Below are 18,519 nucleotides of genomic sequence, written 5' to 3' on the forward strand. Positions count from 1 at the left end.
GGATCACCATCTTTCCACCATAGAAATCTTAGCAAGTCCCTGTGTTTGGGCAAAACTCTAAACTGGTGGAACATACTTTTCACATCCCCCATGATGGCTATGTTCTCCCTTCTAAATCTACACAATACGCCCAGAAGGTCATTTGTCAAATCAGGTCCCTGTAACAGACAATCATTTAACGATATTCCGTTAACCGTTTCCGAACAATCAAACACAACGCGAATTTTGTCAGGTTTCCTCGGATGATAGATGCCGGTGTGAGGTACGTAATTTATTTTTCCCTCTTCTGCATTGCATTTGGGTACTGGTTCAGCACATTTGACCAAAACGTCATCCATAAAGGCACAGTAATCCCTTTTGAACTTCTCATTCTTCTTGAACCTTCTACCAAGCTGATGCAGACGTTTCAGTGCCATAGACCTGTTGTCTGGTAGATTAACTTCCTGTCTCTTATACACATCGTGGCTGCTTCTGGGAACATTAAACTTAAAATTGACAAACTCACATTTCTGCTTAAGTAAGTACTTGGATATCTTGTCTTGATCCAAACTTTGTTCGGTAGCTTTCATTAATTCATTATTCGCACCAACAAAATTGGTACCGCAATCTGCTCTTATCTGTCGGGTTGGACCACTTAAACACAGAAATCTTCTCATAGCATTGATGAAAGAGTCAGTGTCTAGAGAATTTGTAGTTTCCAGGTGGATCGCTTTTGATGACATACAGACAAACAGCACACCATAGCGTTTTAGTTCCGATCTTCTCTCCTTAATGAGGAACGGGCCAAACAAGTCCACACCTACATATGAGAAGGGTGGAGCATCTGTCACTCTATCCATGGGTAGATCATTCATTTTCTGTGTTTGGAACACACCTCTTAATTTTCTGCAGTTCACACACTTCTGTATGACCTGTCTTACCACGCCCGATCCATTCACTATCCAAAATCCATGTTGCCGTGCATGGTTAAGTGTTGAAGTTCTTCCCATGTGGTTAAGCTTCTCGTGGTAATGCCTCACAATCAACATTGAGATATGACCTTGTTTTGGCAGCAAAACTGGATATTTCACGTCGTATGGTTGGGTCGAGTTCTTAATCCTACCTCCAACTCGGAGTACAGCATTCTCATCCAAGAAAGGATCTAACTTTCTCACTGAACTTGACCTAAGTAGACATTTGTATTCTCCTCGCCTCTTTCTGTCTTCAAAGTTAATTTCTGTCAACCTTAATGTCTGGATTTCTTTATTAAAATACTCTTGTTGAACGAGTTTTATTAACAGCATTTCTCCTCGTTGCAGTTCCTGTACAGTCATAGGATTATTACGAGTCGATTTCTTAAAATCTTAAACAATTTGCTGCTGCACGTGTGGCTTTATACCAACAGGAAAATCTTTCAAAGCGTTTCAAAATCCCATCATCTTCCTTTGCTTTTGTAAGTAGGCTAGTTACATTACTCTTCATTTCTTTCTTAATGTCGGCGACATCACTGGCCTCATAGCAAATATCTTGATCCACTTGTGGAACAAACTCCTTTTCCCACAGAAATGGTGGACCATTTATCCACCTTGAATTAAGACTCAACTTCTTAGCCGTTAGTCCACGGCTGCCATCGTCACTGGGATTGTCCTCCGATCGAATGTACCTCCACTGATTGATATCGGTTAGATCTCTGATGGTTTGAGCCCGATTTGCCACATAAGTGTGGAAACGTTTGGTTTCATTATTTATATATCCCAGGACTACATTACTATCTACCCAGAAAAACTGCTTTGTCATGCCACATCTTAGCTCTCGTTGCAGGTATGAAGACAACCTAGCTGACACCACCGCTGCTGACAGCTCCAGTCGAGGTATTGTAATTTTTCTATTTAAGGGTGTTACCCTGGCCTTGCCTAACACGAATTTTACGTGTGGTGCTATATTCTCGTACACTACCCGAAGGTAAACTGCCACTCCATAACCAGTTTGGCTGGCGTCGGAAAAATAATGCAGCTCCAGAGCTTTGATCTTCTCTTCCTTCATAGGTTTCAGGCAGCGAGTAACTTCTAAACTTTCCAGTTCCTTGACACTGGACCTCCAGAGGATCCATCTTGATCTTAGCTCATCTGGAACTGGGTCATCCCATTCAACACCTTTCCTCAAAGTTCTTGTAAGATGGCCTTTCCTCTCAGTATCACCGGTGCAGCGAAACCCAAAGGGTCGTAAATTGAGCAAATGGTAGAGAGCATGCCTCTCCTTGTCAATGGGACGTCTTTCATCTCTACTCGGAATCGAAATGTGTCATTCTGAACACACCAAACTATACCAAGTGCTCTCTCGAGAGGTAGTGGGTCACGTACACTTATTTCCTTCCAATCCTTTGCTCTCATGTCTTTTGGTATAGAATCTAGCACTTTCCTGCTGTTAGTAATCCATTTATGGAGTGTAAGACCTGCCTTGGCACATAACTTAGTAGTGGAATCAATCAACTTTATAGCCTCTTGCTCTGTGGGAACAGATTTAAGCCCATCATCTACGTAAAAGTCTTCTCGAACAAACTGAGCAGCCGATGACCCAAACGTCTCCTCGCCGTCGTCTGCTGCACGTTTTAGTCCAAAATTGGCACATCCTGGCGAGCTTACAGCACCAAACAGGTGGACACTCATTCTGTACTCTTCTACCCTTTTACTAGGATCACCATCTTTCCACCATAGAAATCTTAGCAAGTCCCTGTGTTTGGGCAAAACTCTAAACTGGTGGAACATACTTTTCACATCCCCCATGATGGCTATGTTCTCCCTTCTAAATCTACACAATACGCCCAGAAGGTCATTTGTCAAATCAGGTCCCTGTAACAGACAATCATTTAACGATATTCCGTTAGCCCTTGCCGAACAATCAAACACAACGCAAATTTTGTCAGGTTTCCTCGGATGATAGATGCCGGTGTGAGGTACGTAATTTATTTTTCCCTCTTCTGCATTGCATTTGGGTACTGGTTCAGCACATTCGACCAAAACGTCATCCATAAAGGCACAGTAATCCCTTTTGAACTTCTCATTCTTCTTGAACCTTCTACCAAGCTGATGCAGACGTTTCAGTGCCATAGACCTGTTGTCTGGTAGATTAACTTCTTTACAGCGCAGTGGTAAAGGCATTTTGTAATGACCATCTTGTTTTCTGACAATACCATCTTTAAGACACTGTAGGAGTCTATTGTCATCGACAGATAAACCCTTTTCGTCATCCCCATGTTCTATGAAATCTCTGTTAAACATTTCCTGTACTTGCTCAGGACAGATTCTTTCTTTCACAGTTGTTTGTACTACCAAGTGATCAACCTTTGGTATCACTCCGTCCGTCAGCGTTCTATGGCACACTGTGCCTTCACTTGTGCTATGCTTGCACACCGTTCCAATTATTCCCCAACCCAAGATTGACTCCTGCGCATAAGGTTGGTTATCATCTCCTGCAACAATGCTCAATGGTCTTATCGCCTTCGGCACATCATTGCCTAACAAGATAGCTACCGGCGCGCCGGACTGAAAGGGCGATATTTTCTCAGCAATGCTTTCCAGATGTTTCCATATTGATGCTGTAGCAGGGGTAGGTATTTGTGATTCTAAAGCAGGTATTTCCTCTCGAGTGAATGCGACAGGTATGTCCACTATTACACTTCTATCAAAACTAATAATCTGCAAATCAGTGATTCGTTGGCAACAAATTAATTCCTTTGCTGCATGCATTGTGGACAATTTAAGATAAGTGGTCTGTCCATTCAGGTTTAGGTCTTCTACAACGTCCTCTCTAACAAAACTAGTGTTGCTTTGGGGATCTAATATACAGTATATAAGCATCTCTTCACTACTTCCCTTTTTCTTTAACCAGACGGGAAGAATCATAGAGTTGTCATTAGTTTTCGCAACATCTCCGCACACTTGGGTGCACTTGGAGTAACCTTCTTTTGGAGACTTTTCACCATCTTCACCCTCGTAGTGTAGACAAGTCAGATGTTTTCTGCCACAATGCTTACAGGTTTTCTTAGACTTGCACTGAAAAGCCCTATGATTTCTTTCTGCACAGCAAAAACACAATCTTTTCTCGTTCATAAAATGCCTTTTTCCTTTGGTATGTAAACCCTCAAAAGCTTCACAACCGTCGAGGCTATGTTTTCCTTCACAATAGGGGCAATTAATTGGCTTGCTATTGCTTACAGCAGTTGAAAAATTGATGCGTTTCTTTTGTGACTTTTCTGTGATTACTTTCTGTGGTTGAGAAAAACACTGAAATATTGGGTTGTTGGCTTCTTTTGCCTTCTTTTGTACAAATGTCGAAAACCTTTCCAAGCTTGGAAATTCCTCTTCTGAGTCCATGCATATGGATCTCCACTTCGACTGCAAATTGTATGGCAACTTTGCTACCAGCTTTGCATTTTCCTGTGGGTAGTTTAGTATGTTTAACTCATTGATACTTCTTTTTGCAACCACTACTTCATTAAGTGCATCAGAAAACCGTCTCAATGCCACTGGATCTCTACCATCTATCTTTGGTACAGATGTCAGCTTGTCTGTAAATGCTTTGGCAATAACAGCATTATTGCCATACCTCTGTTTTAACTCACTTTTTGCCTGCATGTAAGCCTCCTTGGATTGTAAAAGAAGATAGCCTCTTACCATAGATTTTGGCTCTCCTCCTAAGTGCTGTATCAGCAAGTTAAGCCTCTCATCAGGGCTATTGGCCCGTGCTTCTATGAGTGAGTTAAAAGAACTTAGCCACGCGGGAAATTCTAGCGGATCACCTCGGAATATAGGCACCTCTACCTTTGGTATTCTAAAAGAATTAATTAAGCAGGTAATATCTGCACCAGCATTCTCTTTATGCACAGTAGGATTATTCTTAACCTCAGTACTGTTAAAAAACCTAGACACCTTGGTGTCTGAAGATTCCTCAGGCAGGTTGCTAAGCAACTCATCTTGGTCCGAATTCGAATGAGACTCACTAGCAAGATCTTCCCACATTCTAGACTTTGCTTCAGCCACAGCAATCTTTTCTTCATTTGCAAGTGACTCCTTCTTCCTCCGAACTTCTAGCTCTTTAGCTTCCAAAGCCATTCTCTGCTCTGCAAATTTCTTCTTGGCTCTTGCTATAGCCAAGTCTGCACGAGCTTGTGCTGCATTTATTTCCTCTTTTGAAACTCTTGACAGCCGAGAATTTCTGCTATTTACACTACCACGGTCTTTGGTAGAAACCTTGCTATGAATACTGCTATTGTCTTTTATCGACGCTCTGCTATGAACACTGTCAGTTTCTCCTCCTTGTTCACCGTTTTGAGCCATCCCTGAATTGACTTCTTTAAGTGTACTGAAGAGATGTTCAAGTTTACTGCTACTAAGTTTACTGTTGCGGTCGCTGCTTTAGCGCCTCTTAAAGTTGTTTTGTGTCATGTGCTAACACTCCAATAACAAAATCTTCGTACCCTTAGGTTTACTGAAAGTAGTGGCCATTTATTCATCTCAAACCTATGAATATTGATACCGTGTACAAACGTAAACTTAGTGTGGGTACATAGCCTGGTGAACTCGTTCTGCTAAGTAAAACACAAAAGAAAACATTCACCAATCATATAGCCACAAAGATAAAAACCATTAAACAATCATATAAACTGTCAGTGTTATACATGTAAAACGTGAAAGTATCAACAAGCTATTTACCCGTAGCAGCTCTACCCGTACGCACTCAAGCGTGACGCACTACCGCAGTGGCGATTCCTCGCAACTTAATGATGATCATATTTTACGATGATTACTTAATTTAAACAACATACATAGCATCGTATCCGCCTATGGTAATATTATAACATGAATCAATAGAATCACCAAATATCCTTCTTTCATCTAGTCGACGCCTTAATGACTGTTATGATGTTATCAGCAGATAAATTTGAGCAATTAGAAAATAGTTATCATGGTATTACAACTGAATTGAACGTGCATACGACACAGTTAGGCCTTTCGTGTATTATGATCGTTAACTAGCAGCATAGGCCCTAGGCCTATATCATACCTGGGAAAACACCAGGCCTAGGAGCATATATAACATAACTTATTCCATCAATACTGGACTAATCAACAAGTATGTATGTAACACATAAATGTTTAACTTTAACTAACCTTCAACAGTGTTTATAAAAACTATTCTAAACAGAAATCTTTCTTTACGAATATTTCTCTAGCAGCTTGCATTCGGTGGTTCTAGAACATTCCTTTCCTGCAGTAGCGTAGTGCCCGTTACCTTGCCAACACTTTAGAGAGGGCAGCAAAATAGAAAAAACCAATATGCGACAGCAATTACAGACTGTCATATTGATATATTGCTTCGATGACTCCAATTGCGTTGCACTGGCTTTCTTGGATGTCATTGTGCGATGTATCGCCATTGGGTGGTATATCTTCCATAACAGGCCATTCCTTCTGGCTCATAGCCAAGAAATCCGGCCCTGATATCCACTCCTTATGTCTCATCAGATCTTGTGCCTTAAGTCCCCTGGATGCATGGTCGGCAGGATAAAGTTTTCCTGGCACATATCGCCATGCGTCCAATGTTGATCCATCACGAATAACTGCAACGCGGTTAGCCACAAACACAGGATATCTAGCCTTCTCATTTGATATGTATTTTAGAACAGTTTGGCTATCTGTCTAGAATATTGATGGTTCCAACTTAATCGTCATCTCTCTGTGTAATAGATCATCCTGATGTACAGCAGATGCAGCTGCTGTCAATTCCAATTTTACTATTGTGTGGCGTTTCAATGGAGCTACTCTGGCTTTAGCTGTCATGAAACCGACATGGATATTTCCGGCTGAATTTTGTGAACGAAGATATGTAACTGTACCCTATCCATGTAGACTGGCATCGGCAAAATGATGCAATTGGGCGTTGGTTACTTCTCCGAAAAGTTTAGCCTGCAATGTGTATGGCGAACAAATGCCAAGTGGGTCATAAATACCACTTACTACAGACAGCATATTTCTTCTTGTTGCAATCTTACTTACGGTCTTTGCACTGAATTCTAGGCTATCGGACTCGGCACACCACTTTACGCCAAGAACGTGTTCCTTAGGCAAGTGTCCATCAACCTTGGAGATTGTGCTATCCATAATATCTAGGAACCTTTTGGACTCAGTTTACTCCTAGATAACCTCTCACTAAATTCCATATTAAAGTATTCCTTCAATTGTTGTTCCAATGGATCAACTTTACAAAAGTTAACCCTCACTTCCTGCCGATTAACTGATTTTCCTGGTAATCCATACAACAGCCATCCTAAGGGAGACCTTATCGCATATGGTTGCCCTAGTCTTCCCTTGATCACTTTTAATGGCATGGAAACAGCAGGAACGTTTACTCCAATTATCATTGATACCTCTGGCATGCAAACTTCATTGACATTTGGTAATCTGAATTGCTTGAGATGTGGCCATTTGGATAGGTCATTCTGTCTGGGCACATCGTTGGTTATTACTGGGATGCTATCTTGAACATAGACAGAAGGCAAATCAATGTAGTTGGCTTCTAAAATGCTGGCTACCTGTAATTGGTCTGCCACCATCTTGACACTGACCCTGTCTTCTAGGTTCAAAGTCTTAATGAGTAAACCTGTATATGTAGCCTGGGTCTTCAGTTTTCTGTTTAGTTTCTCTGATATGAACACTGCTTGGCAACCATTGTCGATGAATGCATATGTCGTGATTACTTCGTTACTCCTCTTTACCTTTACTCTGACAGGCACAATCGCCATAAGCGGGTTGTGCTTGTCTATACCGCCACAGCCTGTGGATACCTTTTTCACAGACGTATTAATGTTTGGGTCATGCATTACTGTCAGGTGTTTTCCCTTGCATTGTACACATTCAATTTGTGTTCTATTAAGGCAATTTTGCTTCCTGTGACCAGCACGCAAGCATCCATAGCAGAGACCATCTTTAAAACACACCTGAGATTTTTCTTTTATTGACAGCTTTGAGAACTGAGGGCAATTGGCAATTCCATGGTCCAAAGCTTTGCAGTGCGAACAGGAATTGATTGTCGTTGCCATAACCCTTTTCGGCTGTGTTTTCTTATATGTGGTTGGTGATGGTCGTTGCTGATATCCTAGTCCAGTCACTCTTGGGTCATTGATATTTCTGGACTCTCTCCCTACAAACGTCTCAAAATCTTTCAGTTTTGGAACTCTCAGTTCCCTTGCTCTTATCTTTCCTAGCTGCCTGATCCATCCTTTTTGGAGGCCTACTGGAAGCTTTGATGCCAGCATCTTTAAAATTTCATATCCATCTATTGCCATCAGCTCGGGGTATTCTGCTTTGCATTAGAACAATTTGTCAAGAATATTGCAACTTCCTTAGGCTCTCTTTATCTCCAGTTATGATTTTTGGCCAATTTGTAGCCTTTTCTTGATAGGCAGCAGCAATATTTGCAGGCTGTCCATAATCCATTTCAAGTAGTTCTTTAGCTCTTTTATAACCTGCTGCAGGAGGTGTAATTAGTTGACCGTTTCTTATTAGATCATGTGCATCACCACTAGTTGATTTGAGTAGTAATTCCAGCCTTCGTACTGGATCTTCTGTCTTCCACTCTACCAGTAACATGAAATTGCGTGTAAATGTAGTGTATTCAAGTATATCTGCACCACTAAATGTTGGTAACTTTGGCTTTGGGAGACCTGCTTCCTTTTGTTGCATTACAAGTCTCTGTAAGATTTCTGTCATTTTACTGTCCTCAGCATTGTTGCTCATGGGTGGGGTACATGCTTTATCATATTTTAAAGCATTTGGCCTTTGAAATGTGTCTACCGTCTCTTTTTGTAGAGCTTCAGTTGATAAATTCACGGCATCCGCCTCTTGCCTTCCCAATACTCCTTGAATTACTTCATCTTCCTCTTTCATGACTGGCTCATCACTATTCATTAAAATATATTCTGCTACCTTTGCGCTTGGCCCCTGGCTTGGTAATTCTGGAATGTCAATTCCATCATTTTCCTCTATCCGTCCAATTTCCTCTTCTAAAATATCTGACCTGATCTGAGCTGCTGCTACGGCTTCACTCATCTCTAGCCTATCAATTTCCGTTTCAGCTTCCAGTTTCAGCCTAGCAGCCTCGGATTTCCGTTTCATAAACATTTCCCTGGCCTTGGCCACTGCTAAATCAGCCCTCGCTTGGGAAGCAGTTACGATCAGCGACGATATCGCCGATGACTGTTTACTTAATTTAGATCGGACTGACATGGCAATTATTTTAGATTGTATTCTGCTATACAGTTTTTCTGTACTATTCTAGTGCTGCTTATCCACAGACGTCCGTCCCGATCTCAATATAACATATTTATATCTTGAAATAAATTAAATCGTATTACCGCAGGCCTAACCTAGGCCTCTGCTATGATGATCAGATGTGACAGCTAGCCCAGCGCTATTCTGCTATACAGTACTCAGTGTAATCTAGTCTTTCCACTTGACAATACACGACACCCGTCTTTACTGTTATGGCCAATTAATCAATACGGACGACGTTTACTCAGACTGACAACTTCCTTTTATGGCAGTAACGCTTGTACATATTTCATCACGTGTAATCATGGAGTTATTAGTTTAACCATATTCCGTACATGAACTATTCCGTTATTAAGTGGGTTAGTCAGTCAGGTAAAGACGGTTTCGGCCCTGCTACATTCAATCGACCATTATTTCCTTGTTTTAAAACTAAAGTCCAACATAGAGGGCTCACTACTAATATTAACGAACACAACATACGTAGTAAATAATTTTTTCTATACAACCCAGAATCCGACAACATCAGTAAAAACTGAGGTTACATAATTAATTCATTAATAAATTATATTTAATAAAATTTATTCAATAATAACTAAGTGTTTCGAACATCATTGCTATATATCTTTCGAATCTGTAGAGATAAATTTAACCTACAACAATTATAATCTACAACACTACTTCCGACAGCATCAGTGACAACTGAGGATACATAATTAAGTTTATTAATACATTATATTTGATAAAAGTTATTCAGTAATAACTAACCGTTTCTAACTTCATTGCTATATATATTTCAAATATGTAAAGATAAATTAGTTCAGTACTGTTTAATATTTACGTATGCAGTAAATCATATTTTTTTATTTCTCAGTACCTACAACACTACAGCCAACTACATCAGTGACAACTGAGGGTACGTTGTTAACTCTTTTATAAATTAGCAACAGTTAAATATTCACATATGAAAGTAAATAACATTTGTATTATTCTAAGTACCTACAACAACAGCATTGTGAAAANAGTTAGGGTACGCTCTTATTTCATTGTTTTATACCTGCACAATAGGTTAAAATAAATTAGCTACTGTTTAATCGAAACATTAGCGGTAATTCGCATGATTTTATACCTTTCAGTACCTACAACACTATCGCCGACAACGTCAGTAACAACTGAGGGTATGTAGTTAATGTTATCTAAATAATATATTATATTGCTTTTAAATGTGTTATAATACAAGAGCTCTAGTCTAATATTTCCATATGCAGTAAATCCCATTGTTTACACTTCTCAGCACCTACAACACTATCGCCCACTACATCGGTGACAACTGAAGGTACGTTCTTAACTTATTATTTTTATATATTATAAAATTTATCAATAACAACTAAAAATTTCGATTTTAATTGATTTATACCTTTGAGTTATGGCATAAGAAATTACCTACTGTTTGATTTTTCTATGAGCAGTGAATCACATTTATTTATACCTTTCAGTACCTACGACTCTACCGCCGACAACGTCAGTGACAACTGAGGGTAGATTATTAACTTATGAATATGCTTATATTATACTAAAATATATTAATTATAACTAAATGTTTTTGAACCTCATTGTTATATACTTTGAAATATTTTACAATAAATTAGTTACTGATTTTTAATTCACAAGTAATTTCTTTTTATATTCTCAGTACCTACAACACTACAGCCGACAACGTCAGTGACAACTGAGGGTACGTAATGTTGTATATGCTTTAAATTATTATTAATAACTAAATGTTTTGATAATATTATTATATTGCTATGAAATATGTTATAATACATGAGCTACTGTTTAATAATTTCATATGCATTAAATCCTATTATTTATACTTCTTAGCACCTACAACACTAGCGCCCACTACATCAGTGACAACTGAAGGTACGTTCTTAACTTAATATTATGTGATATATGATAAAATTTATCAATAACAACTAAAAATTTCGATTTTCATTGATTTATACCTTTGAGTTATGTCATAAGAAATTAGCTACTGTTTGATTTTTCTATGAGCAGTGAATCACATTTATTTATACCTTTCAGTACCTACGACTCTACCGCCGACAACGTCAGTGACAACTGAGGGTACATTATTAACTTATGAATATTGCTTATATTATACTAAAACATATTAATAATAACTAAATGTTTTTGAACCTCATTGCTATATACTTTGAAATATTTTACAATGAATTAGTTACTGATTTTTAATTTACAAGTAATTTCTTTTTATATTCTCAGTACCTACAACACTACAGCCGACAACGTCAGTGACAACTGAGGGTACGTAATGTTGTATATGCTTTAAATTATTAGTAATAACTAAATGTTTTGATAATATTATTATATTGCTATGAAATGTGTTATAATACATGAGCTACTGTTTAATAATTTCATATGCATTAAATCCTATTATTTATACTTCTTAGCACCTACAACACTAGCGCCCACTACATCAGTGACAACTGAAGGTACGTTCTTAACTTAATATTATGTTATATATGCTAAAGGTTATCAATAACAACTAAAAAATTCGATTTTCATTGATTTACGCCTTTGAGCTATGTCATAAGAAATTAGCTGCTGTTTAAATTTTCCATAAGCAGTGAATTACATTTTTTATACCTTTCAGTACCTAGCTCACTACCGCCGACAACGTCAGTGACAATTGAGTGTACGTTATTAATTTATGAATATGCTTATATTATACTAAAAAAATATTAATAATAACTAAATGTTTTTGAACGTCATTGTTATATTCTTTGAAATATTTAACAATAAATTAGTTACTGATTTTTTAATTTACATTCATACTAAGTAATTTCTTTTTATATTCTCAGTACCTACAACACTACAGCCGACAACGTCAGTGACAACTGAGGGTACGTACTTAATATTGTATATGCTTAAAGTTATTAATAATAATTAAACGTTTTGATTACATTATTATATTGCTATGAAATGTGTTATATTACATGAGCTACTGTTTAATAATTTCACATGCATTAAATCCCATTACTTACACTTCTCAGAACCTACAACACTAGCGCCCACTACATCAGTGACAACTGAGGGTACGTTCTTAACTTATTATTATGTTATATGCTAAACGTTATCAATAACAACTAATAATTTCGATTTTCATTGTGTACTGGCCCGACAATAAAAGACAATATTGCAATCCAGTCGTATAACCGTGTTCACTTTTCATTCGTTGAACATTTATTGGTAACTGTAAAAAACAACAAGCAATAGATGCTAATAAGACATAACCCAAAATTAGTACAAGATGTATAAAATGCAGTACTAAATATATCAAGGATATATGCATGCACCCTATCTTTCTTACATAAACTGTGCTGTCCTCTCAAGACGTATCTAAGATTACTGGCTATATCCAAGATCACTGGCTATCCAGCTGCAAATAATTCAATAATCAGAGTCATGGATGGTACAGAAATTATCTCTAAAATATAATCACATAGCTGGGTGATGCAACAATTTCCAAGAGGATATACAAAATAGCCATTACCCTTTATAAACATTATAAAAACAAAGCTAGGCTAACACCTGGAAATTCCTTTGGTCAGTACACCACTTTTGCTTTTGTTGGAGAATTTGTAAGTAATGATTCTTCCACTTCTTCCAAAACCTATCCGATACACATTGTACCATTTTCCAATGGGCTCGATACATATTGCTGGTACTGCCTTTGTCGACAACCATCTCTTCGACACAACCACTCTTCTGGGTCAACAACATAGACGGGCTTAACACTGTCGCATCTTTTGGGTCCGATGATAATGGTACTAGTGGGCGTGAATTTACTATGGCCATAACTTTAGCCATGAACGTTGCTAGTATTTCATGTGTTAACGTTCTGTGCTTACAAAACAAAAGGAGAAAGTCTAGGATTCTCCTGGTCACACCTATCATTCGTTCCCATGCCCCTCCCATATGAGAGGCATGTGGAGGATTGAGTTTCCATTCTGCACCATTCTTCAGTAAGTATGTCTGCAGGTGTTCATCGTTGATCGCCCCAACGAAATTAGTTCCTTGATCTGACCATAACACCTTAACTTTGCCTCTAATAGCAATGAATCGGCGGAGTGAAGGATGATGTGCTGAGTTCTTCTACGACTTCAATGTGGATAGCCCTTGAAGACAGGCAAGTGAATAACACTCCCCAGCGCTTGCTTTGTGCAATACCACCTCTAGTTCTCCTAGCGGAAACTTGCCAGGGACCGAAGCAGTCTACACCAACTTGGCTAAATGGAGGTCCTGGTGTTAGTCGTTCTTCTGGAAGGTTTGCCATACGCTGAAAACTCAGCTTGCCTCTTAGTTTACGACAAATGACACATTTGTGTATGACAGACGACACTAGCCTTTTGCAGCCTGTTACCCAGTAACCGTCGTCTCTTATGGCACCTTCGGTGAAGTGTCTACCTTGGTGACATACTTTGGTGTGGTAATGGAGAACAATTAGCTTTGCAACATGACTTTTCCCTGGTATCAATACCGGGTGTTTTTCAATAAGAGGGAGGTCGGACTTTCCTAATCTTCCTCCAACGCTCATCAAACCGTCATTGTTCAAAATTGGTGACAGTGCAATCACCGAGCTGTTATTCTGAATTGACTTCCTCTCCTTTAAACAACTCATCTCTTTATCACACACCTGTTGTTGCAGTTCTTTGATAATGAAGATTTCAGCTTACTTATATTTTTCTACGGATTTATGCTGTGTGCACGCATGCCACCCAGAGCATGGTGGTATTTGCCCTTCTGTTCTAAAGGATGATGCTTGATGTTTCAAGTATGCAACAGCTTGTGTCAAGCCTGACCATGATGAAAAGCGTTTAAGTTTCTCTTCACTCAACATTCGCGTTTTGCATATTAATGTCTTACAGTTACATTTTCCTTCTGATTTCCTTATCATTGTCAGGGTCAATGAGAGGAAACGTTACTTGTTCCTCTTCATTAATCAGATGCAAATGCTGGGGACCAGTAAGCCAAGTGCAATTCTGCATTTTCACAGGATCAATATATCTAGTACCGTGATCTGCAGGATTCTGACCTGTCGATATGTAGTGCCATTGGAGTGGTTCGCAGAATGCCAATATCTTTTCAACTCTGTTGGCTACATAAGTATGAAATCTCCTTGTGTTGTTGTTAAGGTAACCCAGAACTATCCTACAGTCTGAATAGAAACTGATACTTTTGGGGGAAAAGTCTAGCTCTGTGGTGACTACTTTGGCTAATTCAGTGGCAAGCACAGCAGAACAGAGTTCGAGACGGGGAATGGTATGACCTTGTCTAGGAGCTATGCGTGATTTTCCTATTATAAATCCAACTTCGGTCCCCTTTACACTGTTTGTCTTTAAGAACGCTACCGCTGCAACAGCCTGCTCAGAGGCGTTACAATACACATGTACAGTTGAATGCACTACTTCTCTTCTTTTAATTTTGTGGTAAGTTCTTGGTACATGCAATAACTCCAACTTCCGTAGATTTGCTTTCCATGACTCCCATTCATATTTAATGTGTGCAGGCAGTGGATCGTCCCAATCTGCTTTGAGTAGCATCATGTTACGGAACAGGACTCTTCCATGCACCAAAGCTGGAGAAACAAATCCTAATGGGTCGTATATACTATTAATGGTTGCTAGAATACCACGCTTTGTGAATGGTTTTTCTTCAGTCAATATGGAATGTGAAGACATCTTCACATAATCTCCACTGTAAGCCTAGACTTCTTTGGAGAGGAGCACCACCTACTTCCACATTGAAATCTCTGATGTCCTTTGCAATTTCTTCTCGATCAAATGCGTTTAGTACCTCTTGGCTGTTAGAAGCAATTTTATGTAGGCGTATTTTGCCACCATCCATTAAAGCAGCCTGCGTTCTTTTCACCAATGATATTGCAGTTTCATGATCCTCGCAAGATGTTAACCCATCATCTACATATAAATTTTTATTGACAAATTCTACCACATCAGGATCAGCATTTTTGATGATGTCTCGTAGGCCAATGCTTACACATCCTATACTCTACTAACGGTTTGTTAATGTCATTTTCTTCATGCCAGAAAAATCTTAAAAAGTTCCTGTGCTCCTCGGCCACTCCAAAACAATAAAACATACTCTCTATGTCCCCACAAACAGCGACACCTTCCCTTCTGAAACGCATTAGTACCCCTACCAGTTCATTTGTCAAATCAGGGCCTTTCAGCAGTACCTTGTTCAATGACACTCCCTGAAAGGTGGCAGAGGAATCAAATACGCCTCGTATTTTATCCCTTTTCTTGGGATGATAAACACCGAATAACGGTAGGTACCAGCATTCTTCATCCTTGTTGAGTGGTTGGGCCCTTTCCGCATGTCCGTTGTCCAAAACTACTTTCATAAACGTAATAAAGTGTTGCCTTTTGACGCAATCTTTGACAAGACTTTTATGCAGTATTACTGCCCTTTTCCATGCCTGTTCTCGGTTATTTGGTAGCCTTGGTCTAGGTGATCTGAACGTTAATGGAGCTGTCCACATATTATTTGAACTTAGCTTTCCTTCAGCCTCCATGATATTGACAAACTGCTTCTCTTCCCTAGATAGACTCATGAAACCCTCACCCTTGTCAAATAGCTCTTCCACTTTTATTTGGTTGGGACATGGGTCCAATGTTGAAGGCTTTCCATTGTTTTGTATAATGATACTCGTTCTGTATGTTCCAATGGAATTGGGCATGTGGGACCCTCCAAGGCAGGTTTCACCGATGATTACCCAACCCAATCGCAGCCTTTGTGCGTACAGTGCGCCCGCCGGTCCAATTATCTGGTCTAGAACATGATGCGCTTCGATGAGGTCCCTTCCTATTAGCAGTGTGATGGAGCAGCGTTCATCCTGCTCTGGAAGCTGATTACACTCAGTCATTGGTGGCAGGTCTAATTGGTCTGTGCCATCCAGATTACTAACAACGAATCCACTAGCATATCTGCCGTTTGCCTGCATTATTCCATTACAGGATGTGAGCGAATAATTTGTTTCTTGATATTGGACGTCAAACAGGTCAAGAAGCTTCTCCGAAACTAGTGACTTATTACTTTGGTCATCAATTATCGCATATGTTCGGACAGTCACTGTTTTATCACGTTTGTGACTGACAACCACAGGAACAATCTTTGCGCATGATTTGCCCGCCATTGCTGTATCGTCTCCACATACTTGTGCGCAGGCAGTGGTAATGTTATGCTGGCGATTGGTATATTCCTCAGCTGCCTGCTCCCCGCCTTGGTGTGAGTGCATTGAGTTCACATGGTCTGTACTGCTGCATTCCTCGCATTTTATTAGCACCTTGCAAGCTCTTCTGCGATGCGATGGATCTAGGCACCTGAAGCATAGGTTAAACTCTTTTAACTGCTGATATTTCTCTTGAGCAGATCCTGTCTTAAATTTCTTACACTCCTTTAATGTGTGCGAGTTTGAGTTGTGTATAGGGCACTTGGCTTTGTGCTCGGGTTGAGTGATGGTTTTCCTAGTAGAGACCCTATGCTCTCTGACTTGATGCGTCTGTCCGGTCAGGGCTGGGTTGTTTCTAACTTTAGCTTGTTTTCTTATAAACTGGCAGAAGTGGCTGAATGGTGGTAGATGACATCCTTTCGTTCTAGGTAGTTTCCAGCATTGGAGACCCATTTTCCTGAATATTGTGAGGTAATTTGGCTAGTATAGGTTTGACTCCAATTGATGAGTCGAAGTAAGACAAGGATGTGCCATATTTTGGGTCAGCTTTTAATGTCTCAATTTCTCCCAGAATGTCAGCTAAATCATACAACTTTCCTACATCAGTGGTAATTTTTGGAAAGCTATCAAGCTTTCTCCTGACTGCCGTTTCAACCCACTCCGGCGACCCATACCTCTCGTCTAGCCTTTTCCATACTCTTCTTAGCCCCAACTCAGGATTGGCTGTGTTGGCAATGCTAATGCTTAACACCTGTTGTTTTGATTGGCCGGTCATATACTTCATCAACAGGTCGATTTCGTGTAGTACAAAGCTTTGATGATCTAGACTTGATTGACATCTTAGTTTATTTACTGTACTGGCCCGACAATAAAAGACAATATTGAAATCCAGTCGTATAACCGTGTTCACTTTTCATTCGTTGAACATTTATTGGTAACTGCAAAAACAACAAGCAATAGATGCTAATAAGACATAACCCAAAATTAATACAAGATGTATAAAATGCAGTACTAAATATATCAAGGATATATGCATGTACCCTATCTTTCTTACATAAACTGTGCTGTCCTCTCAAGACGTATCCAAGATTACTGGCTATATCCAAGATCACTGGCTATCCAGCTGCAAATAATTCAGTAATCAAAGTCATGGATGGTACAGAAATTATCTCTAAAATATAATCACATAGCTGGGTGATGCAACAATTTCCAAGAGGATATACAAAATAGCCATTATCCTTTATAAACATTATAAAAACAAAGCTAGGCCAACACAACCTGAAAGTTTACTGCCTTAGGTCAAAGGTCACATCTTTGCTCGCACAGCGTGAGGGCTCCTACATACACGTTCATGCATAGTGGCTAGACATGCTCATATAGAATCGTGCCATAATAAGCACAAATATCAATAATCAATACTAAGCTAGAGTACAGCATTATCTCTAGCACATAAACATATAGACAATTAGTTTATATAAAACCTATGCAAGTTTTAAACTAACAATTCAACGATATTTACCTCAGAACATAAGGTACCATAACTACCGTTTTAACTAGTTGAACTTAAAGCGCCCCAAAGAGGGCTCACTTCAAAAAACTCATTAAACAACAATGTTAAAGACATTACACATTGATTTACGCCTTTGAGTTATGTCATAAGAATTTAGCTGCTGTTACAATTTTCCATAAGCAGTGAATTACATTGTTTATACATTTCAGTACCTACCACACTACCGCCGACAACGTCAGTGACAACTGAGTGTACGTTATTAACTTATGATGTTATTAATAATATCTAAATAATTCTGATTACATGATTATATTGCTTTTAAATGTGTTGTAATACATGAGCTCCAGTCTAATATTTACATATGCAGTAAATCCCATTTTTTTACACTTTTCAGCACCTACAACACTATCGCCCACTACATCGGTGACAAC

At 39.1% G+C, this 18,519-nt stretch overlaps 4 protein-coding genes and 1 long non-coding RNA gene across 7 annotated transcripts; all 5 read right to left on the reverse strand.

Moving 5' to 3' along the window:
* Positions 1-1,335: 1,335 nt before the first annotated feature.
* Positions 1,336-2,022, reverse strand: LOC117105949. Its single transcript, XM_033247254.1, has one exon. It carries the CDS (start codon positions 2,020-2,022, stop codon positions 1,336-1,338), a length of 687 nt encoding a protein of 228 aa, XP_033103145.1.
* Positions 2,023-2,120: 98 nt separating this feature from the next.
* LOC117105953 lies at positions 2,121-9,955 on the reverse strand. 3 transcript variants are annotated; one of them, XM_033247259.1, is made up of 2 exons: positions 9,392-9,955; positions 2,121-5,563 (listed from the first exon to the last, which is right to left on the reverse strand). In XM_033247259.1, exon 2 carries the CDS (start codon positions 5,313-5,315, stop codon positions 2,139-2,141), a length of 3,177 nt encoding a protein of 1,058 aa, XP_033103150.1. In that variant the 5' UTR covers positions 5,316-5,563; positions 9,392-9,955; the 3' UTR covers positions 2,121-2,138. The 3 variants fall into 3 exon arrangements, with proteins under 3 accessions (XP_033103150.1, XP_033103148.1, XP_033103149.1); XM_033247257.1 differs by lacking the exon at positions 9,392-9,955 and adding an exon at positions 6,150-6,249 and having other exon boundaries at positions 2,121-5,566; XM_033247258.1 differs by lacking the exon at positions 9,392-9,955 and adding an exon at positions 6,150-6,246.
* Positions 9,956-13,434: 3,479 nt separating this feature from the next.
* Positions 13,435-14,007, reverse strand: LOC117105950. Its single transcript, XM_033247255.1, has one exon. The coding sequence runs from the start codon at positions 14,005-14,007 to the stop codon at positions 13,435-13,437; it is 573 nt and encodes a 190-aa protein (XP_033103146.1).
* Positions 14,008-15,041: 1,034 nt separating this feature from the next.
* Positions 15,042-17,031, reverse strand: LOC117105951. Its single transcript, XM_033247256.1, has 2 exons — positions 15,489-17,031; positions 15,042-15,304 (listed from the first exon to the last, which is right to left on the reverse strand). Exons 1-2 carry the CDS (start codon positions 17,029-17,031, stop codon positions 15,042-15,044), a joined length of 1,806 nt encoding a protein of 601 aa, XP_033103147.1.
* A 339-nt stretch (positions 17,032-17,370) lies between these two features.
* On the reverse strand, positions 17,371-18,373 carry LOC117105952. Its single transcript, XR_004444967.1, has 3 exons — positions 18,098-18,373; positions 17,633-17,701; positions 17,371-17,516 (listed from the first exon to the last, which is right to left on the reverse strand). It is a non-coding gene; the product is annotated as an uncharacterized LOC117105952 (long non-coding RNA).
* Positions 18,374-18,519: the final 146 nt, after the last annotated feature.

Source organism: Anneissia japonica, unplaced genomic scaffold (assembly GCF_011630105.1).
Source record: "Anneissia japonica isolate Jap-2015-1 unplaced genomic scaffold, ASM1163010v1 scaffold287828_len40267_cov114, whole genome shotgun sequence".
In the NCBI taxonomy this organism is placed as follows: domain Eukaryota; kingdom Metazoa; phylum Echinodermata; class Crinoidea; order Comatulida; family Comatulidae; genus Anneissia; species Anneissia japonica.

Coding starts and splice junctions, on each gene's coding strand:
- LOC117105953 (XM_033247259.1), bottom strand. CDS start 5,315: ATGGCTCAAAACGGTGAACAAGGAGGAGAAACTGACAGTGTTCATAGC.
- LOC117105949 (XM_033247254.1), bottom strand. CDS start 2,022: ATGAAGGAAGAGAAGATCAAAGCTCTGGAGCTGCATTATTTTTCCGAC.
- LOC117105950 (XM_033247255.1), bottom strand. CDS start 14,007: ATGAGTTGTTTAAAGGAGAGGAAGTCAATTCAGAATAACAGCTCGGTG.
- LOC117105951 (XM_033247256.1), bottom strand. CDS start 17,031: ATGGGTCTCCAATGCTGGAAACTACCTAGAACGAAAGGATGTCATCTA. Junction 15,305..15,488: donor TGTTTGTGGGGACATAGAGA/GTATGTTTTATT, acceptor ATTTATATGTAG/ATGATGGGTTAACATCTTGC.